The following is a 26,505-nucleotide window of genomic DNA, read 5'->3' as shown; positions in this document are numbered from 1 at the left end:
ACTCAGTCACACAGATCTTCCATATGAGAAACAATTAAATCTATTTAGTTATTCACCAAACATGACCTGAGTCACAGTGTTCTCATAATGCCCCATTTAACCCTCCCATCAGTTAGTTTCCTACTTCAGGAAAAATTGTGGTAAGAAAAGAACATAATTAATAATAATTAGTTGATAACTGAGTTTCATGAAGTCAACCAGCCTCATGTCGTTATCAGAGCCAGTAATTACCTCAGTTTTCCAAAACTGTGACTTTATTCCATTAATGTAAACACGTCTCTGACGCGGGTTTAAAGGGCGACGACGTGGACTCGTGTGTCTCATCCTACCTGCAGCACGGAGCTGATGATGCCACCGTGAGCCAGGATCTCCGCCTCAAACACCTGATGTTTCTGGAGCAGCTTCATCTTCGCCTGCAGGTTGCTGAGGTCGGCTTTTCCGTCCTCCGACATCTTCTGCATGCGCTCAGACACCCACTCCTCAGCCTGAAGATGAACCACGGCACAATGATCATTATTATCACCTTTATTTAACCAGCTACGTCCCAGTGACCTGCCCAGGAACGAATGGCAGCTCACGTGGTTCAGATTCAACACATGATCACATAAAACACAGACATGACAAAACATTTTTACCTGGATATAATGGGATTCATCACGGACTTAAGTCCATTCATAGAATCCAGATTTTCGAGCTCTGAATGGACCTAAACTAAGCTTTCTTCTTTTGTTCTATGACGTGATTTATTTCCAGTCACACAAACAACTCTCTGTGTAAATCCAACTAACAGCAAAATAAAAAATAAAACCCTAAATTTATCGTGACATAACTGAGTTCACACACAAAGGGTAGAGTTACCCTGATATATACCAAACAATGGAACAGACTGAAGCCAGAGCTTATTATTACCCATCCTGTACAAAACATTAGACAACTCTGTCCATGAGTACGACGTCAGAATGAAAAGGAAACAAAAGAAAGAACCAGAAAGAAAGAAAATAGCTTCTGATTCACATTCATACTACTGTATATTTATATTTTACATTTAAGTCTTTTCTTGAAGTCAGCAGTGAGCGACACATCTACAACGACTCCTAGAATAGAAACACATCAATATTTAACACTGATTCTCACTTTACATGTTACAAAAATACACACAACCATCTTCAATTATAAGTCCCTCCTCATAATTTGAATTGTTTTTGTGTAGCCCCTGGAAAAAGCCCCTAATTTTATAAATTCTATAATATAGAATATCTGAGAACCTTAAGATACGTGACGCTGTGAATGATGGAACCTTAGGACCAGTAGCAGAGTGTAGACCTTATTATTCAGGTATTATTCAGGTGTCTTAGACACGTTTCTATCCACCACTGAGCTTGTTACCTCGGACACGTCCCGGTGGAAGATGCACAGAAGCCTGGAAAGCTCCAGCTCCTGCCTGCGTTTGACGGCCAGTTCTTTGATCCGGTCCCGTCTCTGGACCAGAGCTTTGAGTCTGGCTTTGACCCGTCGACTCTTCTCCTTGATGAGCTGCTTCTTCAGACGCTCAGCCAGTTCCTTCAGAGAGAACAGCTGGACCGGGACGAGAGAGGAGGAGGAGACGTTTAGACTCAAAAACCAGCTCTGGGGCTTCTCCTGTTTCAAATAACATCCCTCCTAAGAGGCTGAACATTGCACCTTGTCCTCCTGGGAGCTGAGCAGTTTCTCAAAAGCTTCATGAGACTTGATGAGACCGTCCGTCTCGTCCACGGTGTTTCCCAGAGTGCTGCTCTGTAACAGGATCTGTGGACACCAACCAGACGACACAGTTACCTTCCAGCGTTTCCCGGTTTCAGAGAAAAAACTCCGGACTGACAGTACCTCCTGGGAGCTGCAGGTCTTGTCCATGCTGTTGACGTCTCTGTAGAAGATCTGCTCCAGGTGGACGGTTTCTAACCAAAACTGCTTCTTTTTCCACTGCTCCTCCAGTTTGTCTCTTTCCGCCTGCAAAGTGTCCAGCTTCTCCGACACCTGGAACAAACAGAGGACAGACACCGACACCAGAGACCAAGTTACTTTCTATAATATTTTTCAGGATTGGAAAATTGTTGTAAATGCGGCTTCCAGCGCCTCCTCCTCACCTCCTTCCTGTTGCTCCTGTCCTGTGTCTGCAGCTCCTCCCCCATGTCCAGAGCCTGCTGGTAGGTCTCCTGTCTGGCCTCCATCTCGGCCCAGAGCTGCTGGTGCTGAGCCAGCTGCAGGTCGGCCGTGGCCACGTCGCTGATGCTCTCCTCGGCCGCCATGACGCCCATCATCTGGCTGCACCACAGCAGGTAGTCCTGAGCCTGAGGAGGACACACGGTGTGAGGAGCTGGACCTCCCACAGCTGCAGACGCTCCTCCGTTCGTCCGCCTGTACTCACCGTGTTGAGGAACAGGTATCGCTGGCAGGCCAGTTTAAGCTCCTCCTCCCTCTTCTCCGTTTGAAGGCGAAGCACCTCCCACCGCTCCACCACTTCCTGTTGCACTTCCTGGAGGCGGAGCTTCAGCTGAGGCCAGCAGAGGCTCAGGATGGAGTCGACCGAGTCCAGCTGCTCCCGCAACTGAGGAGGAGAAACACGAACTGTTAGGGAACCAATTAGGGATTAAATATGTAATTAAGGGTATCGTCTTCTTCTGTTTATTGGTGGTTCGTTTTCTCTGCTGTTACTTCCTTTACTAACTCATTAATTTCAAACTAAAATCTATTTCTGCTCGTTTCTTCTAGTTTTCGTCCTCTGCTTCCTCTCCTTCTCCAACCACACTTAAGACTATGCTTACTTTCCACAGATTTACATGTGAGTGAGTCTTTCCGTCCTGACTTCTGAATAATATTTCCATAGTTCCTAGAGATTTTCTCTAAGCTTCACTCGTGCAGTGAAGAAATCATGAAAACGTGTCACAGGAGCGTTGAGAAACTAAAGACCTTTTTATCTACCTATGCACGTGTGTCTATTTACATACGTGTTTTATTTTTATTTCTATGTGAAGCTCTTTGTGCTGCTTCTTTTGTATGAAAAGTGTTCTATAAATAAAGTTCGATCGACTGGTTGAAACTGAGCTGATGACGCAGTTAAAGAACTGAATTATTGTGCAACGTTTTTTTTTTCTTGATGATAAATTGCTGTTCAGACCTAACGAGTTAATCCTGACATCGGTTTCCATCGTTACCTGTTGCTCTGTGTTAGCGAGCTCATGCAGCAAAGCCTCGTGTTTCCTCAGCTGTGAGATCACGCCCTGGAAATCCTTGGCTATGTCGTCAGGGATTCTCTTCTGTCGCTCCTGGAGGGAAACACAGAGACTATGAGTCAGTTTTAATGTTCGTTAACGAAACGCCGCGCTCCACCGTGGCAGTGGGCTGTGACGATACCTGGATGAGGGTGAGCGCGTCGCTCAGGTCCTGGTAGAAGCCGTGACACTTCTCAGCTCTCTGCAGCTGGTCCTGACGCTCCCGGGCCGCGTTGTTCAAATCCTCCCAGCATGCACTGCAGCGGCGCAAGCATCAAAATGAACAAAGAGACGAGTGACATGAACAGAAGCGAATGTGAATCCTCGTGCGTTTACCTGAGCTGCTGCTGGATGTCTCTGATGGTGGAGGTCTGCGGGTGTTTGTTGCGGATCAGTCGAGCAGCCGCATCGTTGCAGCTCTGGAGTCTCTCCTCTCCGACCTCCAGCTGCTTCAGGAAACCTTCAAACTTCCCACGGAGCAACTGCAACATCACGGAGGACACAGGTATCTTTAGAATACGACGTCTTTATGGTCATCGCACAAGAAATAATAAGGTGCAATAATTTAAAAAAAAGTGTGATAAAAACACAAAAGAATAAGTGCTCAGTAAAAAATAAATAATAATGTCACTTGCATAGGAACTTTTAGCCCGTTTGTTTTGGCCACAGGGTAACATTTATTAAATCCTCCCTCCTTCCAGCTGCTTATTAGACTCTAACGTATGTGTTAAGGATGTAACCTGGTACCTGGACATGCTGGTAGTTGTTGCCCAGGTCCTGAGAGTCTGTCGTCTGTCGCTGCTGGTTCATCCAGTCCTGCAGCTCTGAACTCTCTCGTCTGAACTCGTGGAGATGAAGAACCTCCTTCAGCCTCTGACCTCTGGCAGGAAGCAACAATAAGACGCCGTGTTAGTAATGATGACAGTAAATGGGGATAAAACCACGTATCACTTAAATAAATTAAATAAATGATAATATTAAGTTAGAGTTTGTGCAGTTTTACCAGTTTTGTTTTATTTTTAGGACCAAACGGTGTAAATTCAAAATGTTTCTCATTAATGCCGACACAAAGAATCAGCACTGACCTGAGAGCCGCCTGGTGCTGCAGCTGCTGGTTCAGGCTGCTGAGGCGACTATAGGGTCTACTGAGCTCCTCCAGGCTCCAGGTCTGGACCGCCTTCTCCACCTGGTCCCCCAACTCTCTAACCTCCACCTCCACCACCTCCAGCTGGCCCTGCAACACCTGCACCACCATGAAAGTACAAGTCACGTTTCTGGTGGAGTAGAATCTACACGCTGCTGTTTATATACATTTATTTTTTAGCCAAAGTGAGGAAATGACGACACTAATGGAAGGAGACACTAAACGTAATGAAACCAATGCTAAAAGCATGCTAATGGTAATGCTAACTCAGGCACAACCAGAACAAACAAACAGAAAATAAAACAGTCAAGCTGCAGATATGTGGGTATGAATGGATTTAATCTTATAATCTTATACTAATGAAGTTTATAGCAAAATTGAAATCGAATTGAATTGAAAACAGTATATGTTGAGGTTTTTATGCCAGATATCAAAGTAAAAAATAGAATTTCTTGTGTTTATTAGGACAAAATCCTGCTCCCTATGAATGAAAAGCCTCGTCATGAGTGCTTCTTTGCAGAGGAGTTCCACAGGGAACGACATGAGGTCCTCTCATAATTAGGTACAGCACAGGTGTTTTGTACCTGGTGCTTGGTGATGAGGCTCTGTGTGGCCAGCTGGTCTTTGCCGTAGTCGTCTATGTTCATCAGGCCGAGCATCTCGGTGAGTCTGGACTCCAGCTCTGAACAGTCCAAGAGCAGCTGGAGACAAGACAAGAACATTTAGAACAGATCCAGATGAGGCAGCTTTACTTAAATAAAATAGGTGAATCTCACTTGTTCTCTGGTGATGGCTTTGGTCAGGTGAGCTGTCCTCTTGTTACAGGCCTCCTCAAGCTCCTCCCACTCTGTGCGCAGGTGGTCGCACCTGTAAAAACAACGGAAATCTAAAAAAAGAAGAACAGGATCCACATGTGGAGGTGGTCTGGGACCCATGTGACCTCATTCCTTTGGTTAGTGTGAACCCACTTTAATGAGTCCTGGTCCCATTACAGACCAGCTACTGTACAGAAGAGGAGATGAACTCATTCATTCATCCACTGGTAGAAATGAACCTGAATAAGTGATGAAACCTAAGAAGATTCAACTGAGGACATGAGTTAAAATCTCCTCAAGTCATTAACCAGCTCAGCAGAGACACAACACTGAGGATGGAAGCTTCCTTCACACTTTCCTTCCTTAACCCTAACCCTTCCTTCATTCCTTCCCAACTTCTGTAAATTTTAATTCATTCCTTCTCCTTGCCCATGTTTTTATTCCTTCCTTCCTTAGTTTTTCCTTCTTTCATTCCCTCTTTCCTCCCTCCCTGGTTCCTCTGAGGATTGAAGCTTCCAGGGTTCAGGCCTAATCTGAGTCTTTGTCTCTAAAATAAAGTTGAAGTTAATCTCTAGATTGCAGATCACCTTGAATCCCTTGAATTCGTGAACTGAAGATGGACGAGAGAAATGAAGGTGGAGGAGAAGAAGTAACGTCACCTGCGGAGAACCTCGTCTTTGTCTGACTTGGTGGATCTGGCCAGGTTACGTCCCTTCTCCAGGATGTGGTTCAGGTGTTTCCGGTGGGCGTTCACTTCAGCCTGAAGCTCCTGAGCAGACAAACATCACACATCCACCTTCAGTTAGTTTTCATAATCGTCCTCATCATTCGGGAGGGAAGTGGATGTTGTTTACAAGCGTCACCTTGTGTTTCTGCATGAGGCTGATGGCTCCAGCCAGAGACTTGTCGTATCCCGTGGATCCAGAGGAAGGAATGTGTTCTGAGATCCAGCTGAGCTCCAGGTCGACGTCGTGATAAAAGCCAAACAGCAGCACCGACGCCTCCAGCTGAGCCCGACGCTGCTCCAGAGGTTTTTGCAGGGATTTGAACCTGGAGGCAGGAGACAGGCTAAGTAAGTATCGTGTGCACGTTGCCTCCTGTGGTGGAATCAGTAGTATTTTCACTCGGCTGCCACTAATTAACAGAGGAACTCACAGCGTGAGGTAGGTGTCCGTGTCCTGGAGGATCCTGTGGGAGTCGAAGTGGTTGGAGGCCAGATGTTTGGCTCTGCTCACGATGGAGTTGATCTTCTCTGCGAGCTCGTTGGCCTCCTGCTCCAGCTGCTGATGCTCCTGCACACAAACACAGTCCTCAGGTTCACATGGAGCCTAATATTACGATTAGAAACGCTCCAAAAAAACGCTCCAAATAAACACCTTGATGGGAATAAACAGGCCCAGACGGAATGAAACTCAATGTTCATTTTCCCAAACCAATCCAAAGTCATGTAAACGGTGAATCTAAACCAAGTCAGGCTCCGCTCTGTCTGCATTTTCCCTTAGTTCTTGATTGATTGATTTTTATTTTCCTTATTTACATATTCAAAATAAGCTTTTCATTCATTCAACGTTGACAGAAATTTTTTTTTTTTGCTGGTGTTGCTTGGCTAAAGCTGTCACCACTGACAGCAACACGAGCAACTTAATCCGCCACCTCAGGGCTCCAGACATCAAAGGCAAGAATTTACAATCTCAAGTTAAAAAAAAAACGACAAGAAAACTACTAGTGTGGAATTATTCTACAATATTTACTCATAATCACAGTAGAATAGTCCATCCTCTGATCAATCTACTGCATTAATTCCTCCCTGTGGTCTTTCATCTCTAACATTTTAACTCTTCTTTTAAGACCGGAGCGACTAACTTAGTGCATCTGGAGAGGATTCGACATCATATTTCTTTTACCTCTGCAGCCTTTGACAAAATGTGTCAACGCTTCTTCTGTCAACTTTGACCTGAGCAACTGAACATGTGACTATTAGACCCAGTCAGGTGGGGACAGTGTGGACACTTATTTCACAGCTGGCATTCAACATATTGACGCATATATTTTTTTTCTTTTTCTTTGAGGCTGGAGGTTATTTTTAAAAATAAAATACTGGGGAAAAAATGTTGTGAACACATGATTATGCATGATAAAAACGTAATAAAACATTTTTGGTCCACCTGAAACCTTCAGTCAGAATGAGAGAGAAGTGTCCATGTAAACCCGGCTGCTGAGAGCCACCTGTCGGACTATGTGCGTCCGTCTCGTCCGTCCTCACCTTCAGCAGCTGCCGGCTGGAGCGCAGGTCGTGGCCTTTGGGGGCGTTGTTCAGCATCCAGCGAATCGCCTCGATCTTCAGCTTCGCGTCCTGAGGAGGGAGCAGAGACTCTCAGGTTAAAGTGTCAGATGATCAGCGCCGATCAACAAACTGTGTCAGGGACTCACCTGCAGAAGCTCCATCAGCTGCTCCTGTTGTCCCGCCTGCCTCAGCTTGTCCCCCCTGTCGGCCATCTTGTCCTGCAGTCTCTTCCAGCGGCTGCTGAGCTGAGAGGACTTCCTGCTGATGCTCTGACTGTTGTAGTGCCCTTCAGCAACCATCTCCTGAGCCAGCTGATCCCCCCACAAACAAACACACACAGGTTTGAATTCCAGCCCAGTTCACCTCAGTGTTCATCTCAACGTCTGGAGGAGGTTTACCTGAACCAGTCGGTCCAGCCGGACCTGGTTGGCCTGCATCTCCTTCTCCGCCGCCTCGTGTTTCTTGAGCTTTCGCAGGATGTTGGTGGGGTCACGATACGACTCGTCCTCGGACACCTTGAACTTCTCCTCCATCCACAGCAGCAGCTCGTCCGAGTCCCTCTGGAACTCCTGCAGCACAAAGCACCAGGAAGTCAAAGATGAGAGACGCAGACACTGAGGATGATGAGGGTGAGGATGATGAGGATGAGGATGATGACCTGGTATTTCATGGAGGCCAGAAGCAGATCCCTCCTCTCCCTGCTGCTCTCTTTCAGCCTCCTGTTGGCGTTCTGGATGCTCCTGCTCCGCTCCTTGATACTGAAAGATGAAGTTTGAAAACATCGGCCATTTAAGAGTCATGTAAACTCAACGTATGAAGAGCTCAGACAGAAAACAGGTTAGAACCCACAACCTTCAGGCTGTGATGCTAACCACTGCTAACGGTTGCTAACAGCTTCTTAGAGCTGAATGTTACTGGAAATCCACCTGGTTTAGCAGCTCTGACATGTTAGCGGTTAGCATCACCATTAGCTTTAGTGTCGTCATTAGCATTGCCGTTAGCATTGCCGTTAGCATCTTCTTCATTTTCATAAAATACCATCAAAAACAAAAAATAAATATGAGAAGAGAATATTTGGATTATTTACAACTAATATCATATTTTAGTGTTTACATTTTTATTTATTACTATTAGTTTTTGTGTGTGTGTGTGTGTGTGTGTGTGTGTGTAAATAACCAGCAGTGAACTAGCTAAAGGCTAACTCTACAGTCACAAACCTAATTAATTACTTATATGTTTATTTTTAAAAATGAGACAAACATACTAATGGACATTTTCAATGTAAATATGTGTGGGATTGTAGTGGCTAATTTGCATCTCGGCCAACAACAGCCACCACATGATAATTACAGTCCTGACGCTCTGGAGGGTTTGTGTTGACGTCATTTCTGTGACACGTATAACATGTATAAATACAGTGAGACCGGATTGTCTGTGGATTATCAGATAAAATTAACGACAACTGAATTTGACAATGATCCATATAAACTAGCAAATAACAAACGGTCCATGAACTTTGACATGTGACCAGAAACCAGTTCTCCTGATATTTACATGAACCCGATTTCAACTCTAATAAATACTACACTGATACTAAAGTACGACCTTTAGGTTCTTTATACAACAACAGCTCCAACAGCTTCGTACCAGAGGATCCTCATCAGGAAACTGGATCAGCCTCAGTTTCAGTTCATTTCAGTTTATTTCACTGACTAAATAAAAGATGCTAACGCTAAGAGCTTTACTGAGATGTAACCATGGAGACTTCCACTTCCTGTGACATCACATACACATCGTCCACAGCTGAGCGGGGGACTAAGGGTGGGAAAAATATTGTGATATTTCTTCTTCTACTGATTTTGATTGATTTTAAAAGAACCGCTGCTTTTTCTGTAGAAGTGCAATAAATTGGAAATGGATCATTTGGATTTATATTGTTTTTTGACTCAATTTTCCCAATGAATTATCACTGATGTACATCTGATGTTCATATATACAATGTGTATTTTAAGCTGCATATTATCTTATATCACGCTAGCGCTGGAATCTATTCACTAATAAATAGGTGAATATGTGTAGAGAAGCTCCTCCACTTCTTCTCTTACTGTTTAGACGCGTAGTGCTGGCGGTCGATGAGTTCCTGGCTGCGCTCCGTGAACAGATCCACCCGCTGGTCTAAAGCCCTCAGGAGTCCCTCCAGCTCCTCCTGTCGGCCCAGCAGGCTGTGGACGCTGTCCACCGAGTCCTGCGTCCACAAAAACATTTAGAACATGTCGTGTTCCTGTTAATATCACAGACGATGGAGAGAAGAGCCTCCTCACCCCGACATCCTTGACCCTCAGCCGGGCTTCGTGTCCAGACAGCGTCGCCTCGATCCGGTCGCCCTCCTGGTTCAGCCTCTGCAGCTCCAGGCTCTGCTCCAGATGCTGCTTCCTTTCGGTCCACAGCTTGTCCATCTGGGACCACTCAGCGTTCAGAGTGTCCAGGGTTTGTTGGATGTCCACTCCACCTATAGTTGCACCGGGACCGAGAGACCTGGCCAACTCCTCCACCTCCTTCAGCCTGAGTTAGTCCAGATGATAAACAACGTTAATAATTAATTCATTTATAAGACTCAGTCATTAAAACTAAATCACTTTTAAATAAAGACAAACAACTACTCAAATCACATGAAAGTTAATCGCTGTTAAAACTGAAAACAAAAACAAGAAATTTGTGCATCTGAGGTTTGTTTTAGACCCTGAAAGTAAATAAATGAATATTTTCAATTTAAAAATGTGCTACACAAGTATGTTTTAAAGATTAAAATAATGGTTTATTAAAAATCTAAATCAAATTGTTACTAAATCTGAACAGACTGTTGATGATTTAAAACATTTATAATCCATGTTTTTTTTTTTTAAGTATAATTAAACAAAACGTACCAAAACATGTAAGAGGCCCATAAATAGACTGAAAACTTAAATAATTGGTTCAATTCTGCCAATTTAACTCTGTAACATGTAATTTCACATGCAAACATGTTATTATTATTATTATTATTATTATTATTATTATTATTACTGGGGGATGTCGTGGAAATAAGGAACGAAAATTAGATTAGACTGAATTATCTAATCCTTGATATTTATCCCTTCTGATATGATTAAACATAATTTCCTCCTCTTCACCTGCTCCTGTGCGCCTCCATCTCCAGCCGGAGCTCCTCGTGTTGCTCCAGCAGAGCCACGGCCGAGGCCACGTCGCCGGCCGTCTCCGGCCGCAGGAGTCGCTCCTGCACCGAGCCCGTCCAGCCCTGCAGCTCCTTGGCTTGATGCTGGAAGCTCTGCAGCCGACGGGCTTCGTCCAGGTGGCGCTGTCTGTCTGCGGCCTGACGTTTCACCTGCGCCACGGCAGAGCATAACCACACCACACACAACCCCGTAAACTTCTTCAAGAACCTTTCACCATCAAACCACCAGGAATAAACTCATCCCTCTGTCACGGTGGGGTGAATCCTCACCTGACTCAGCAGAGCCTCCAGACCTCGAACCTCCTCCATGATGGCCGCCGCCTCGGCTGGACTGCAGTCCTGCTTCCTGTGAGACAGGAAATGACATCACTGAGTTCATTTAAGCTTGGCACCTGACAGGTAAGTAATACTGGCTCATATTCCTGGATAAATGATGGATACATAATCACTGCTGCTCTACAACTGCATTTAAGAGGATTTTTTTTAGCCGATACAGCGAAGATGCTCTGGGCCAATCAGAGAGATTTACAGTATATGAAGGACAGAAGATTAACATTAAGGTTTGAAGGTTTAAAACCTTTTTAAGACCATTATGGATTAAATTTAAGACGTAAACAAAGTACGAAAAGTGAGGAAAAGTGAATCGCCTTTTTTATGTGAACTGGGAGACGTGAAACTGTTTCACCAGCACCGTCACTGGTTATTTACAGGACCAGTAAATGGGATTTTAAGGATTTTAAACTGAACTGAACTAAATACTATTTGGTTGTTTTGTAAATGAACTGAATTGTGTTGGTAATAAATGGACGGATAATTTAAGACCTATAATGTAAAATATGCTCAAATTTAAGACTTTTTCAGGCCTTAAATTGGGACAATCAAACGTAGACTAAGACCCTGCTGTGACGGTTTGGAGGTGGTTCTTTGTTAGATCCGACCCGTACATCTTGGCGACGTTCTTCAGGTAGGCGATCTTGGCCTCCAGGGTCTGGATGTCCCTGAGGGCCTGAGCCTGGGTCTTCTCTCCGCTCTGCAGGGTGAGGGAGCTGCAGCCCACGTCCACCGGGTCCAGCCGGGACATCTGATCCTGCAGCTGACCTTTAGCCTCCTCGCAGCTCTGCAGGAAGGACTTGACGTCGGCCGTGCTCAGCAGCTCGTGGCCCTTCTCGTCCTTCAGCCTCTGGATCCGATCCCACCTGCAGGACACGAGGAACCGGTGTCAGCATGAACCAGGACCACGTGAATCTGGATCGCTGGTGGTTTGTACAGACCTGCTGGAGACTCTCCTCTCCTTGGCCTGGATCTCTTTTTGTTTACTGTGTCGACTCTTCACCATCTCCTCTGCCATCTTGATGATGTCATCCAACTGACCCCGCCCACTGGCCAACTCAGTTAGGAAGTTCTGAAACAGGAAGTGGGGAAAACATTTATATATTAAACTTTACGAGCAAATGATGAACTCAAGAGGCTCAAATTCAATTAGAATTCAGACTGAAAACATCTCTTGTTGGGACGTCACATTATTTTAGATAAAGTCCAGAACACTGAGTCAAACACTGCGACGCGTGCTATGAATTTACTGGAGAAACAAATGAAGGACAGAGCGTTGAAGGTCTGAACTGGGGACGTCCTGGTCAGTATTTGGGGCTGGTCCAGGCGCTGGTATCGGGCCGATATTCTGTAGTTAATTATTTTAGATCTACCACGGCATTAGATGAGCAGAACATTTCTGGAGTATAGAACATAAGGTACCAGCTCCCTCTCAACACCACATTAACTTAAGCCCTATTCACATGGGATGAGTTCCACCTGGAGACGTCTGGTAGTTTCTAACAATCACAGAGGTCGTCTGTGATCTTAATCCCGTGGGAATCGTCCATGTCCATGATTTGTAAAGTTAAAATTACCTCCGATAATTCTCTAAACACAGAGCTCCTCTGACATGTGATTTTTGTAATTTTTTGCGACAAAACATCTTAATCAGGACGTCTCTGGTCTGTACCTCGTATTTGGCCTGAACTACTCCCAGATTGTCGCCGTCAGTAGTGAAGGTGTTCAGGATGTTCTCCTTGTCCTCCATCCACGACTCAAACTCCAGGCAGCTGTTGGAGAATCGGAAGAGACGCAGCGCCTCCTCCAGACTCCGCATCTTAGACTGGAAGCAAAAGTCAAACAGTCTGATGGTGAGCGGCGTCTTTTCTCAATCGTCTTAACATAAACATGATGATATTACAGCGTTGGTGGACTACATTTCCCATGATGCTCGTCTCTCACCTTCAACAGGCTGCACAGGTGGTTGTAGTCCTGGTCCAGACTGGCCTGAGTGCTCTCCACCGTGTCTCTCTGGTAGTGTGGGTCCGGTAGTGATGACGTTTGGTTCTCACCGGTGCCGCGACGCATCGAGCGGCTTCGCCTCGGACGACTCATCTTCTTGGCCGGAGTCTCTGGTAAACCATTGGTGGAGACGGGAGGAGTAGGAGGAGAAACCTGAAGAAGAAGAAACGATGTTATTGGATGTTATAATATCTATAGATATATAGTTTTAAACTCTTCTCTGTCTGTGTTGTGCAGCTGCTTTGGGACTACAGCTGAAAATTAGCATTTGAGCTAAGTCTGGTGCATTTACACTGATGACTAATGCATCAATGTTAATTAATGTGCATTGTCCCAATTCAATAAACTACACTCTTATTAGACTGTTTTTGTATTTTTTATTTTAGGTAATTATCGTTTTTATGTGTGTGTGGGTCACAAAAGTAAAAAAAAAAAAAAAAAAAAGTAGCATTTCTGTGATTGTCAGAATTGAATTGATCCAATACAAATATTTGGAAACAAAAATGATTAATGACGTTTTTAAGGATCTGAATTTCACTGTAAATAAACAATAACAAAAGAAAATAAATGAATTAATTATTGCCAAGTTAAACCTAATTTCTGAACCCTGAAGAATCCCACTAGTTTCATACTGTGACTAATTCCGTGGGTTTTAATTAGTGACCCGGTGAAAGGTTGATTACTGGTCGTACAGCGTTGGGTATCAGGGTCAGGTAGGTTTTGGGGATGAGCTGCTTGTTTCCTCGACCGTCTCTGGCCATAACTCGCTCTCCGTCCGTTTCAGATCCGACAATGGTCACAACCTCGTTACGATCCCACGGGAACGGACCTGGAAAAACGATGAGGGCAGACGCATCTGTTAATCTTTATTCTTCAGGTTGCATCTCTTCTCTTTACCACCACAACTCTGACAGCTAATTAGTTCCAGTACCTTTGTTGTATCTGAAGCGGACCTTGGCCGTGGACTCTTCCTTCTGTGGGTTGCCTTTCCTGCCCCTGACACTAGGTGTCCCCACTCCTGGACCGTCCTCGTCCCCGGAGGAGTCGCTGTATGGGATCATCTTGATTGGGTGAGGGTCGGCCTACAAAGGAAGACCAAACATGACTTTAACTACAAAGTCCAGAACTCTCTACGAACCCTGGTCCCTATCGACCCTGGTCTCTGTGGACCCTGGTCTCTGTGGGTTCACTTGACACTCTGGTCTCAACCGTCTCTGTGGGTCGATTAATTGTAACAGTAACATGTTCTTTAATCAGTGATGAACAAATATGTAACTATATCAGAGACTACATAACCACCCTGGAGATACAGACACCATCCTGGAACCAACCATCAACCTGGACCAGACCTGGACCCAGTTTCTAGAAACACCACAGAGCTCACATGTTCTCCAAAGGTTCTAGTGAAACAGAACCAGGTCCATCTCCATCTGGACATTAGGATCAAACCAAAGAACCCAAAGTTCCTCCACGTTGGGTTTTTACCTCTTAAAGTGAATCTGCTCCAAAATGCTACTGATTCACTACAGGAGGCAACGTTCACACAATTCAACCTTTGGACATTTTATTTCTCCTGGACATCATCACATTCTACCATTGAGCTCATTATACGATCCAGAAGAAGATGGAGATTTCCTGCATGTTGTTCCTGTGAGTTTTAACGTCAGTTAATTAGTCGTGTGGAGACAGGATTAATGCCAACTGTGAAATTAGCTGAGGCTAGCTGGTTAGCTCCAGCTATGTGATGCCAGTAATGACACCCAGCAAGCAGACTGGATTCCAGATGCTGTTACGTTGACTCTACCTCATACTTATGGAGTTCTTAAATATTTAAATTAATAATAACGAGCCACTCTTAGAATAAAATGCATTTGGACAGTTTTAAACTCTCCGTCTTTGATGACGACGTCTAAACTCACAGTCAGAGTCGTGAGCTGAGCCGCGCTCTTCGCCTGCTCCGACAGCCTCTTCATCTCCACACCGTAGGCCGCCATCTCCTTCTGCAGCCGTAGGTGGCGCTGCAGCAGCACCGTCGTGCTAGAATCATCCTTCCCATGATCCTCGCTGGTCAGCAGCGGCTTCCTGTCGTCCAGCCAGGAGACGGCCTCTGCCACGTCTGCAAAGTACTGGTAGAAGAAGAAGAACGAGTCTGAAACTACAGAAACTTCCCTGAACTACATTCATCACATTTGGTGAAACCTAAACGGCTCCAATAAAAAAACTAATAAATAAACTGAATCAACGGTGCAAACTTTACTAATAAGAGTTATTCAAAAGTTATTAAATATACCTGAGATAATGAACTGTTGTTATTTGACTGAATCAGTTTCTAATGAACCCGTTTGTTTCATTAATTCTTGTAGAACTACAGTTTCTTCTTCTCTGTCTTTAATTCTTCTTCTTCTTCTTCTACTACCTGTTTAATGGTGGCGGCGGCCTGCAGTCTGTTGCGTCGTGCCGTGGCCTCCTCCGTGATGTGAGTCCACTGCTTCTTCAGGGTCCTGATCCACTTCTGGACGGCCCTCTGCTGGACCTGGCTCTGTTTGGAGAGCAGGTCCTGACCCCGGGCCAGGACGCCCCGGTACAGAGACTCCTGGGCCTGGAGCTCCGCCTCCAGCACCTGACAGAGAGAGAGGGGGGCGGGGTTAATTAGTGAATCAGAGTTAGATGTTTGTGTCTGAGGTCCTGGACGTCTCTGGGTCTCACCTTGTGTTTGTTCTGGGCCAAGTGGACGTGGTTCAGGTCTCGGCCCAGTCCGGTCGTCTGCAGCCTCAGCCAACGCTCGTAAAGCCACGCCTCCAACTCCTCACTGTCATGGAAGAACTCACAGAGGCGGAGCTCTGCCTCCAGACGCCTCCTCCTGAGAGAGGACAGGAGCAGGAGGAGCAGGGGAGGAGGAGGAGGAAAAATGAGAAGGAGAGGAGGAAAGCAAAGGGAGGAAGAGGAGAAGCAAGAGCAAAGGAGGAGGAGAGGATGGAGAGGAGGAGGAGCAAGGGGAAGGAGGAGGAGAGGATGGTTCTGTTAGAGGACAAATAAGATGGATGATGATGAGTGAGTCATCTGTCGTAATAAAAGATCTTTGAGGAAACCTGTTTTCGCTGAGAGACTCCAAAGATTTATACTGAGTGTGAAGAGCTCTCACTCTGCTCTGAATCTGCTGACTGTCTTTGACTTTTCCCTGAGGGACAGAGACATAAAGACACAAGAGAACAGACGTGAAGACAACGAACAGAGATCTAGTGGAACACCAGCAGAGAGACAGAGGACATGTGGACATGTGGACACCTTCAGAGCTAAGCTGCTGATGGCAGCGATGGTTTCACCGTGAGCAGAGATCTGAGCCTCCAGGAGGTCCTGTTTCTGGAGGAGGGACTCCACCTCGGCCAGCTGGCTCCCCGTCTCAAGGGAACTGGCCTGGGACTGGAGACGGAGACGAGGGACAGACAGAGATGACATGATTTTCATTACTAGTGCAGAAGACGCATAACTAAGCAGACAGGACCTGTTTGTTAGTAGACTCATTATAAATGACAGACATGGTCGACTATTTAAAAGGAAACAGGCCCAGGTGATCCTGATCACTGCTTCCTCTATAAACTCACCTGTAGTTCTTTTAGTTCCTGGGAGACGAGGTCAATGTCTCGGAGGATGCTGAGGATTTCCACTACATTTCCCAGAAGCCCTCTGTGCTCTTGGAGCTGCTGCAGCAGGTCCTTCCATCGGTTCCTGATGCTCTCCTCCCTCAAAACACACAGGAGTAAGTCAGGGTTTACTGAAGGTTTGAACAAGTGAAGTGTAAGATTTTTAAGACTTTTTAAGACCCTGCAGGAGCAGTAGATAGAGACGAGGACGTCCTGTCTCAGCGTCTCTCACCTCCTCATGATCTGCTGCTTGCTGTGGTAGTTTCCTCTCTCGATGGACAAGGCCATGTCCCTCAGGGCTGTGAAACGTGGCTCTCTGGCCTGAGCGTCTGTGGCCAGAGCCTCGAGACGCCGGCCGGCCGCCAGGGCGTCCTCCAGCGTGGACAGGCCTCGGATGTCCTGCCTCCGGATGAGACGCAGCGTGTCCTCCAGGTAGCCCTCCCTCAGACCGGCCTGAGGGGACGGAGGAGACGGGTTCAGGGCAAGTTGCACAAGAGACAATGAGAAAGACAAGACAAAACAAGACAGGAGACAACGAGACAAGACAAGACACAACAAGAGACGACAGCTGATCCGACGTGTTGGACTGAAGGACGACCGTGTGTGTTACCTTGCGTCCAAACTTCTGCGCGAGCTGCTCCAGAGTCTCCAGGCGTCTCAGCGCCTCCTGCATGTCTCGCTCTCGCTCGTATTCAGCTCCTTCCAGTAAAACCCAACTCCTCTCGATGTCACTCAGAGTTTTACCTTCACAGACACGACAAGTTAAAACTGATCTACCGGTTCATTCACACGTCTTCGTGCTTCATGCTTTGATTCAGTGAATACTGTTAAAAAACGGACAGAAGACACGTCCTGAACCACGTAGACATATTTAGACATATTCAGGACTGAATGTGTTCGGACCTTCTGGAGGATTATAAGCTCGCTGGTTGTTGGCTGCCAGCTGAGTCTTCAGACTGAACAAATGAGCTTCAATCGCACCACGTTCCTAAAATAAATAGATGATAATAAAAATTAACTTCTCATCTCCACCCTGATGATATTAGAGAGGAGGAAGGAAAAGGAAAAGAAGGTAAAGAGAGAAGGAAGGAGGCACTAAACTGTGTGACCTGGTATTTCGGGGGCTTCTCCACGGTCCTGTAGGTCTTGAATGAAATCATCAGCGTCTGCATCTCTCTCACAGAGTTTGGAAATCTTCTGTCATTCAGCTGCACCACCTTCAGTCAAAGAGTCACGCGTTTAATCTCAACGTTAATCATTTAAATATAATAACGGAGCCGGTCTTTACCTTGGATTTGATCCAGCGAAGCAGATCTGACACCATCCTCTCGTACTGGACCTTCATTAAATCCAGCTCCATCAATAACCCAACAATCTGAGGAGAAAGAGTTAAACCAGAGAGTAAAGACATCGGGCACAACTTCACCTCCTCCCAGCTTCTATTTATCATTAATATTAATCAGAGACTCTGTGCTGTTATGGAAGGGAATTAGGGCCAGTGAGAAAAAACGTGTTGTTTTCATCATGGACTTTGAGAATAAAGTTAAAATATAATATTGAGAAAAAAAGTTGTTATTTAATGTCGAAAAAAAAAGAGGCAAAATACAATGTTGAGAAAAAAGTGGAAATATAATTTTGAGACTATAACAACCAGAGCATGTGACTGTTGCTGTGCAGGATCAGTCTAGTTTCACCACTTTATCTAACAGTCAACACGGCATTTTGTAGAAACAGTCACATCCTCAAAGGTCGACTTTATTCTCAAGATTATATTTCGACTTTATTCTTGAAGTACATGATGAAAGAAAAAGCACCATCCCTCATGTTTTTAGGGCTTGTAGCTCTGGGAGCAGGTGTTTTCCTTGAATCTAATCCATCAGTAAACCACAGGCTGCAGACCAGGAAGCTGCTGTTACCGTGAGCAGCCTGCAGGGGGCAGAACAGTCCCCGGTGTGATCGTAAACATAAACACCGCTGGACACGTGTGACCCTGGTATTTTAATCCACTGCTTCTCTGCTTTAATGAGCCACCAGTTAACAGCTCAACGTGAAAAGTCTGATAAGTGTGTTAATAATCTACAAGACAAATACTGATTCTCCACTTTACACCCAGTGACTTAGAACCAAAACCTTTACTAGATAAGTTCTGGACATTTAGAGAACAGCTAGTTCGGCAAATCTAAATATAAATGCAGGGTGCAGTGTAGTGTAGTGACTCCATTATTACTTAAACATGATAAAAAATATTTGTATTTCTACCTAATTAAAATGTATATGTTTAATAAAGTTCAATTCATTAAATTTTATATAGTTTCTACAGTGAAATGACTAAATGTAAAATGAAATAAATCCTTATAAACATGGCCATGTGACTCAGTTACAGTCCAACAAATTATTTTTAGCTTTTTACTGTAAACTTGTTCCATTATAATGAAAGTTAACATACACTAACTAACATTTTTTATGTAATAGTACAGTGTCAGGAGGTAAAGGAGACGAACTTCCTGGATGTGTAATGTCACCAAATATTTGTAGTTTCAAGTAAAAGACTATTTTCACAATTAAAAAGTAAAATCATGGGTTTTATATGAAAACACCATGAAATAGAAGGCTGGCTCTGTTTAACCATGATATTTTAGGTTTATTTCCTTTATAACTGATACTAATGATTGTTTTTTCTAAACTATAAACTAGATTTTATAAACTGTGAAGCGTTTGGGACCTTTGCTAGTCTCTTCTGGATGGTCTGTCCCTGCTTCATCTTGGAGAAGTAGTGGTAGTAGAGGGACACGTAGGTCATGATGGACTTCTCGTCCGGGTGGGGGACCATGATGTCCTCCACCTCCAGCAGCTGCATGATGCTGAACTCCCGCTCGGCCAGCGTGAAGGCGTGCTCCAGGTTGCGGCGGGGGTTGTCAGCATGGAAACGGCGGTAGTCGAAGAGGTCGGGCCTGGGACGGAGACGGGAGCATTTTATCTACAGTCTATGTCCTGTGTGGACCAGTTTGAGCTTCTGATGATCAGAGTGAGGACATGAAGACAAGCGGCCTCTGAACTAAACACATTTGGACTAAACCCAAGTCCAGAGGCAAGAAACCTGGAGCCATAGACTGAAGACAGGAGTGTGTGTTACCGGTGGGCGTGGATGAGGGCGTTGAAGGCGAGACCGTTCCTCCAGCTGGAGGAGAAGTCCTGAACGTCGACGCCAGCGTAGCCGGCCGTCTTCCTCTGACACCAGATGAGCAGAGCCTCCCTCACTGAGCGGTGAGCGCTGCCTCCCGCCGCCTGAGGAGGGAGAGGAGAGGGGAGACGGGGGGGAGGAGGACGATGAGAGGAAAGGACGCGTTGGATCCACGTAGACACACTCAGATGTGGGTTCGGGTTCTTACCTCGTCCAGGTTGATCGATCCGATCTGAAACCGGAGGATGATGATCCACAGCAGACCCAGGATCAGTGTACGGTCCCCGTCCACCACATTCTCTGGACCAATTAGATCCACCCGAATCTGACAGAGAAGACTGTGAGTGCAGACTAGACCAGGGATTCGCCCTGATGCTGGGAACCATGATGCTAATGGTGCTGATTCAAGGACTTTTATTTGTCATTCGCAACCATATGTAAAAGTGAAAGTATGCACTCAGGCCCCGGACTGTTACCATAGTAACTATAATATACAGACAAAAGTAAACGGTGTGTAACAGATAAATAAGGTAGAAAAGAAACATATGCATAAAATACATTTTTTTAAAAAAAGCAGCATGAATTATTCAAGCTTGTGCAGGGAATTTAAATGTGCAAACAACTGGGTTGTGCGATCACACAGCTCCACCAGAGTTTAACAGAAGCTAACGGTGCTGATGCTAACGGTAGTAACCAGACTGATCTGGGTGCTTAATCTGATACCAGTGAATTTTTAATTAGCTTAGCATCCTTAGCTCTATAGCTGCATGGATGGAAGTGAAGCTTCAAATGTCTGAGAGCAAACGTTTGTCTAAAGTTTGTCTGGACTTCACTTCTAAAGCTGCAGACTGGTCAACATGTCCCTTATGAATTTTATTATTACACTAGTTCATTTATTTCTTAGTCTCAGTTGTATTTATATTATTTAAATTAACTTGCACGTCACAAAAGGCCTTAAAAATAAAAAGGCTCCGTTTTTGGACAAAGTTTGTATGTTTTCATTCTTCAAACACCAGAACTGTTTCAGAAGATAAAACCTGAACCAGACGTAGACTAGACTGAGGACTGGTTCAGGTGTGAATTTGCAGCCACAGAGTCGGGCGGTGGACGGATGAGACAGTAGCTCCTGCGAGTCACCTTGCTCTTGAGGAAGCTGATGGCGATGCTGTTGTTCTCCAGACAGTGGACTCTGAGTTTGCGGCGGCTCGGCGGCGGCAGCGACTCTCTGGAGATGAGCTCCAGCAGACGGATGAGGATGACGCCGGTCTTCAGCTCCGTGTAGACGTCCGTCAGGTCCACCGCCTCCTGCAGGAGACATTTTCATTTAAGCCTCGATTTCCTCCGGTTTAAAGTGAGGACACTCAAGTTCTTGAGAAACTTTGCAGTGAAAATGTTTTACAAAACAAATATTGTAAAATATGGCCACTGAAAATGATTATTTATTTATCTGAACTAGGGATGCACCAGCTCAGGGCATTTTTAAATGATCGGTTTTGTGGTTTGATCAAACTCGATCTTTCATAGTTATTTATTTTAGTTCTGACACAAACCAAAAACACTTAATTGTTGCATCAAAACTTCTTCTTCTGTCTTAATGATGTTTGGAAAGCGTCAAAGCTCCAGGAAATTAGAAGGGACTTGTTGTGTGCAAAGAATAAATGAATAAGAAGAAAGTGCTGCACTAAAACAATCTGTACACGTGATAACTGTCAGTGTATCATTCTTTATTAGGCCTTTTATAGCATCCGCTCCAAAGGTTTCATTATCTACTTTAGCATTTTATTTTTATGGCTCAGCCACTCCCTCAAATCCCTTTTTTTATTTACTTAAAAACATTTTGCCTTTCTTTTATATCCATCTCCACTCCCTGAAATAAATTCCTTCTGTGTTTTACAGGCTGCTTCTGTGTTTGAGACGAGAGATTCATCGTTACTAAATGCAACGTAAGGAGTGAGAAGACATTTTATCATTTTAAACCATAAAATACATCAGAACAAATCATTTATAATCCACATGTTAGTTGATTCTGGATTTGACTGGCTAGTCCACGATAAAACGCACACATGAAACACTCATAAATAACAGCGCCACAGTGGGAAGGCAACAGGTCAGTGGAAATAACTGTGACAGCAAACATGATTTAAAACACAGGATGTTCACTGAAACTTTTGACTGGGATCCTCCTTAAAGTCAAGTGAAGTGCTTTTTTCCCCCTTACAGCGAGTTACATAAGGTGGGTTTAGGATTTCCTGGTTATCTGGGGTCAGGGGCCCCGGTCACCGAGCTTCTGAAACCGAGGAAGGATCCTGATAAGAGAAGACGTTCCTACAAATAATGTTTGCTTTAGGTCACCGGTTCAGTCAACCTGAACGCCACATTTTCCAGTGTTATTAGTCGAGTAATCGGTTAATCTACATTAGAGAAATTGTCAGAAACAAGTCTAAACCGTTAATTGAGGTTTGGTGGAAACATTGGGTCTGATCAGACGTGGACGGATGCGTCTTTTAATCCCTATTCACACGGGATTAGTTTTACCTGAAGATGATTCAGAGGAACAAACAAACTCTGGCTCTGCTACTTTCCATCTCCTTCCACTGCGTGTCAGAGACGGTTTTAATTATCTTGGATAATAATTATTCATTTTTAAAACTGTTCATCCCGGAGAAGAAAGAACCAACGACCTGATGGTATTTAAATCAGACCCATCTATGCCAATGAACACATTAATGACTGATTTAATGATTTCATTCCTGGTCTAAATGGGTGAATACGTCAGTGACATCTACAGATTTACCAAGATATTTGTCAGTAGCTGGAGAGAAGTTAGTGGTTTGTTTGGATTAATTATATTTGTTTTCTCATACGTTAATGAGGAAGTTGTATGTGTACCGAGAGCTAACGTTACAACCTTCAAAACGATGAGGTAGGAAACAAAAAGGATTTTTAAGTCACTAGTGCGTCGAGAAATTTCGTTAAAAGTTGGAGATATTCCGACTCACCCGAGGAGATGTGGAATTTAATGCGACTAATAACTTGAGAAAAGGAAACGGCAGGTGAATCCATGGCGACAGGAAACGAGCCCACGAACCGCCAATTATAATCCAACATGGCGCTGGGCGTCTTCCTCGTTGGATATAACAGTGCTCAACAGCAACGCGCTCAGTGCTGCCACCAGTGGCCGGAAGATATATTACAACAACACGACAACAAAAGTGTCTGGACACCACCGGGCATTTTTATACCGACTAATAATAATATAATTTGTTAATGTCACAAGTTATACTAGTATTTTATGGAAGTCTCCTGTTTTGATGTGCTAATTTTAATTAGTTAAGTATGTCCATGCAAATACTAGAGTATTAAATGTATTCAAATATTAAATTGGTTAAATAAATCTGTATTTAATTACTAGACTGTAAATACTAAAAATAAACAATAAGTAAATACAGACAAAGGTAAACAAGATGAGTTGGCTCCCAATTTTACATATTTCTGTATTTTGGGACATTTTACGCAATGAGTTATTGAATCAAATAAATGTCAGGTGCAGTAGTGAGAACAATATCTGCAGCCTAACAGTTGACCTATCCTGTGTTAGAATGAAAATAAAATACAAATCAAGCAGTTTCCCAACTTCAACATCACTTCCACAAGACGGCAGATAGAAGCTATCATTATCATGCTGTGATTATTCAAATGATAACGACACCAGTAGAGTCAAGTGAACCTGGGCTGCTAATCCAGCCTTCAGGAAAGTATCTGAACATGTGTGGGAGCAGCATTTTTGTCTCCTGCTGCAGAAATCGAGGAGGAATGCTGGGAATGAAGACCAGCATCAGAACTCGGTGTTCAGCCAACAGCTGGCATCGAGTTATCAGAGAGAAACACATGAAATCATATCAGAGCCGCTGCAACCGAACGACAGTGAGAAATGTGTCAGTGGTCATGCCTGTAGATAGCAATGTGTTAGCAGCTGCAGATAGGCTGCAGTTAATAGCTGCTCATGAGGCAGGAACCAGCTCACGCAGATAACACACGACAGGAGTAGTAACTCTGACATCATTACAAAACAAGACCATGTCAGACATTTCCCAGAACCCAGGAAAGAATCTGCTAAAAGCTCCACAGCTTCTCTCTGACTGCGTCTCTGCTATAGATGGAGCTCAGGTGTTTTATTTTCTGAAAACGACGACTAAACAGTGAACAGGAACGACAGGATCAGGCTCATCACAACCACAACAGAAGAGGTGATTGTTCAGTTTAGAGTTTAGAGTTTTCTGGATCAATGCTGGTCACAGTAACATTAAGCAGAAGGAAGCTGCCTGTACATGTACTGCCACAAGTAATGTATGCAAGTATGACGCCATTTTAAGTTGCTTCAGTAAAGTCAATATTTAGAATAAAATATCAGTAACAACATAAAATATATTCTCATAGTAAACTTTAGGAAGTGAACTTTAGCAAATGTAGGAAAGATGTCCCTGCAAAAAATAAATAAATAAATAAATAATGGAAAGAGAGCAGCCATTTAAAATAACATATAAATCCACTAGGGGGCAGATGACAAGTGGAGCAAAGGACTCAGAAACTCCTGCATCGAATATGACACTAATGTTATTTTTGAGAAGGGAAAGTAAAACCTTAAGAAGAAATCTTAAATGATGAAACAGTAAAGTAAATGTTTGCTTAAGGTGAAGCACAAAAACTTCTGTGTTAACAGTGAACTACCTAGAAAAAGGAATCAGGAGGCGTTCTGTTGTGTGTTCTGTTGTGTTTTCTGTTGTTTGTTCTGTTGTGTGTTTTGTTGTGTGTTCTATTGTTTGTTCTATTGTGTGTTCTGCTGTGTGTTCTATTGTGTGTTCTGTTGTTTGTTCTGTTGTGTTCTGTTGTGTGTTCTATTGTTTGTTATGCTGTGTGTTCTGTTGTGTGTTCTGCTGTGTGTTTTGTTGTGTTTGCATGTTGTGTTGACCTAAGTTCCTCATAACCATCCCTTTACTTTCAGCGTTGTGCAACTTTTTAATTATGTGAACATAAATGAATCATTTTGATCTGTTTCAGGAGCTTCTGACTGAATCCTTCCTCGGTGGAAGGTGTCAGAAACAGTGAAGTAAAAGCTCCTAGAACATGAAACAACAGATCTTCTTCCTCTTCCTCTGGTCTCACCCCGTTCTTGGAGAAGACGCTGTTCATCCACTTGGTGAAGGTTTTCTTCTGGACCGTCATCCTCTGCTCCTGCAGCTCCCGGACTCGCCCCTCGCCATCTTGCTCGGGGTCCATCCTGACTGGCTGCAGAAATGAGAAGAAAGCAATCTTTCTATTCATCCATTCATCCGTTCATTTCAGCCTTTCACCCGAGTGAGTGGCGACCGTGTGCTGTCAGCTGATTGGAGCTGTTACGACTCAAATACAACCCTGCTGTAAAAATACCTGAGCTGACTGTGTTCTTGTTTTTATGAAGCTGTGAGGACATGTTGCCAGGAACTGTCTCTAATGGATCTCTGCCGACAGCTGGACCAGAACCAGGAGACATGATCCAGATTCAGGAACCAGATTCTCAGGTGTTAAGTTCTTCTTTATTTTAAAGTCAGATTAGAACTGAACCCTAGAGGCTGTAAAGCTTCTAATATTTCTACGTACAGTAGTAGCTTCAGATTACAAAAGTAAAAACTTCACTCTCCTGCAGGACTGAGCTGGACCAGTTGTTTCCACCTGCCTCTGGTCTTTATGCTAAGCTACGCTAATTGACTTTCAGCTTCTCATGAACACTTAAAAAGACAAATACACATCGTGCCTCCGTGCAACGGCTTCAACATCACGACATTTACAGGAAACATAAATCCTGCAGGAGAACGCACAAAGAACAAACACTTGAAGACACACAAAAAAAAAAAAAACCCAGAGAGTTAACGTGTCCTCACCTGTCCCCCTCGTCCACTCCCGCTGTCTCTGGGTTATTTCCACTTCTTTTCAGACACAGCGACGGATCCTTGTTTGAATGTACAATCCTTCAGATCCGACCAACACACAGCGTCTGTACAACTGATGTCTGCTGCCACTGTCAGTGTTAATGAACTCTCATGTGATGTGTGTGTGTGTGTGTGTGTGTGTGTGTGTGTGTGTGTGTGTGTGTGTGTGTGTGTGAACTTTGAAGCCATTGGGTTTACAGCATGAACAGTTCTCGGCACTCGACTCATCTGACAGCAGCATTAACCTACAGGGGTCAAAGTTCAAACCAACACTCCTCAGTCTTTGTGTCGTTCTTTCATTATCAGAATTCTTCTCCTGCGTCCTCACGCCAACTGTAACACAACCGAGACCTTCACCCTCAAAGTCTCAGTGAAAATGTCGCGGGAAGACAAGAAATAACGAACCTGAGACGAAATGAGACGAGACAAGAACAAATGAGATTAGATAAAACATGAGATGAGAACAAATAAGATTAGACGTGAGATGAGACGACACAAGAAAAATGAGACAAAATAAGTTGAGATGAAAAAAAAACCTGAGATGAGATGACAACAAATGAGATGACACGATGTGAGTTGAGAAAAGTAAGATGAGATGAGAACAAACGATATGAGATGACACAAGAAAAAGGAGATGAGATTTGAATTTGAATCGGATTT

General features: G+C 44.2%; 1 protein-coding gene across 1 annotated transcript in view; it reads right to left on the bottom strand.

Moving 5' to 3' along the window:
• Positions 1-26,142, bottom strand: part of sptbn5 (spectrin, beta, non-erythrocytic 5) — a 46,121-nt gene extending 19,979 nt beyond the window's left edge. The window contains exons 1-47 of the mRNA XM_047611777.1: positions 25,798-26,142; positions 25,043-25,165; positions 21,017-21,184; positions 20,088-20,204; positions 19,832-19,983; positions 19,421-19,649; positions 17,987-18,073; positions 17,808-17,915; positions 17,602-17,686; positions 17,309-17,442; positions 16,931-17,151; positions 16,660-16,798; positions 16,343-16,477; positions 16,147-16,235; positions 15,764-15,917; positions 15,474-15,677; positions 14,977-15,183; positions 13,989-14,139; positions 13,750-13,886; positions 12,998-13,210; positions 12,726-12,878; positions 11,995-12,125; positions 11,668-11,919; positions 10,994-11,069; positions 10,662-10,873; positions 9,813-10,053; positions 9,597-9,736; positions 8,150-8,249; positions 7,890-8,060; positions 7,638-7,802; positions 7,471-7,560; positions 6,363-6,499; positions 6,071-6,257; positions 5,867-5,976; positions 5,169-5,259; positions 4,977-5,093; positions 4,334-4,491; positions 3,996-4,128; positions 3,585-3,730; positions 3,391-3,505; positions 3,192-3,302; positions 2,405-2,584; positions 2,124-2,327; positions 1,864-2,013; positions 1,681-1,785; positions 1,387-1,575; positions 330-485 (exon numbers count right to left, since the gene is read on the bottom strand). Coding sequence (XP_047467733.1) covers positions 330-485; positions 1,387-1,575; positions 1,681-1,785; positions 1,864-2,013; positions 2,124-2,327; positions 2,405-2,584; positions 3,192-3,302; positions 3,391-3,505; positions 3,585-3,730; positions 3,996-4,128; positions 4,334-4,491; positions 4,977-5,093; positions 5,169-5,259; positions 5,867-5,976; positions 6,071-6,257; positions 6,363-6,499; positions 7,471-7,560; positions 7,638-7,802; positions 7,890-8,060; positions 8,150-8,249; positions 9,597-9,736; positions 9,813-10,053; positions 10,662-10,873; positions 10,994-11,069; positions 11,668-11,919; positions 11,995-12,125; positions 12,726-12,878; positions 12,998-13,210; positions 13,750-13,886; positions 13,989-14,139; positions 14,977-15,183; positions 15,474-15,677; positions 15,764-15,917; positions 16,147-16,235; positions 16,343-16,477; positions 16,660-16,798; positions 16,931-17,151; positions 17,309-17,442; positions 17,602-17,686; positions 17,808-17,915; positions 17,987-18,073; positions 19,421-19,649; positions 19,832-19,983; positions 20,088-20,204; positions 21,017-21,184; positions 25,043-25,156 — 6,864 coding nt within the window. The 5' untranslated portion in view covers positions 25,157-25,165; positions 25,798-26,142. The remainder of the gene's footprint in view (positions 1-329; positions 486-1,386; positions 1,576-1,680; positions 1,786-1,863; positions 2,014-2,123; positions 2,328-2,404; positions 2,585-3,191; positions 3,303-3,390; positions 3,506-3,584; positions 3,731-3,995; positions 4,129-4,333; positions 4,492-4,976; positions 5,094-5,168; positions 5,260-5,866; positions 5,977-6,070; positions 6,258-6,362; positions 6,500-7,470; positions 7,561-7,637; positions 7,803-7,889; positions 8,061-8,149; positions 8,250-9,596; positions 9,737-9,812; positions 10,054-10,661; positions 10,874-10,993; positions 11,070-11,667; positions 11,920-11,994; positions 12,126-12,725; positions 12,879-12,997; positions 13,211-13,749; positions 13,887-13,988; positions 14,140-14,976; positions 15,184-15,473; positions 15,678-15,763; positions 15,918-16,146; positions 16,236-16,342; positions 16,478-16,659; positions 16,799-16,930; positions 17,152-17,308; positions 17,443-17,601; positions 17,687-17,807; positions 17,916-17,986; positions 18,074-19,420; positions 19,650-19,831; positions 19,984-20,087; positions 20,205-21,016; positions 21,185-25,042; positions 25,166-25,797) is intronic.
• Between the last annotated feature and the right edge of the window lie 363 nt (positions 26,143-26,505).

Source organism: Mugil cephalus, chromosome 17 (genome assembly GCF_022458985.1).
Source record: "Mugil cephalus isolate CIBA_MC_2020 chromosome 17, CIBA_Mcephalus_1.1, whole genome shotgun sequence".
NCBI lineage: Eukaryota > Metazoa > Chordata > Actinopteri > Mugiliformes > Mugilidae > Mugil > Mugil cephalus.
The sequence above is the reverse complement of the archived record's forward strand: the minus strand, read 5'-3'. Positions and strand labels throughout refer to the sequence as shown.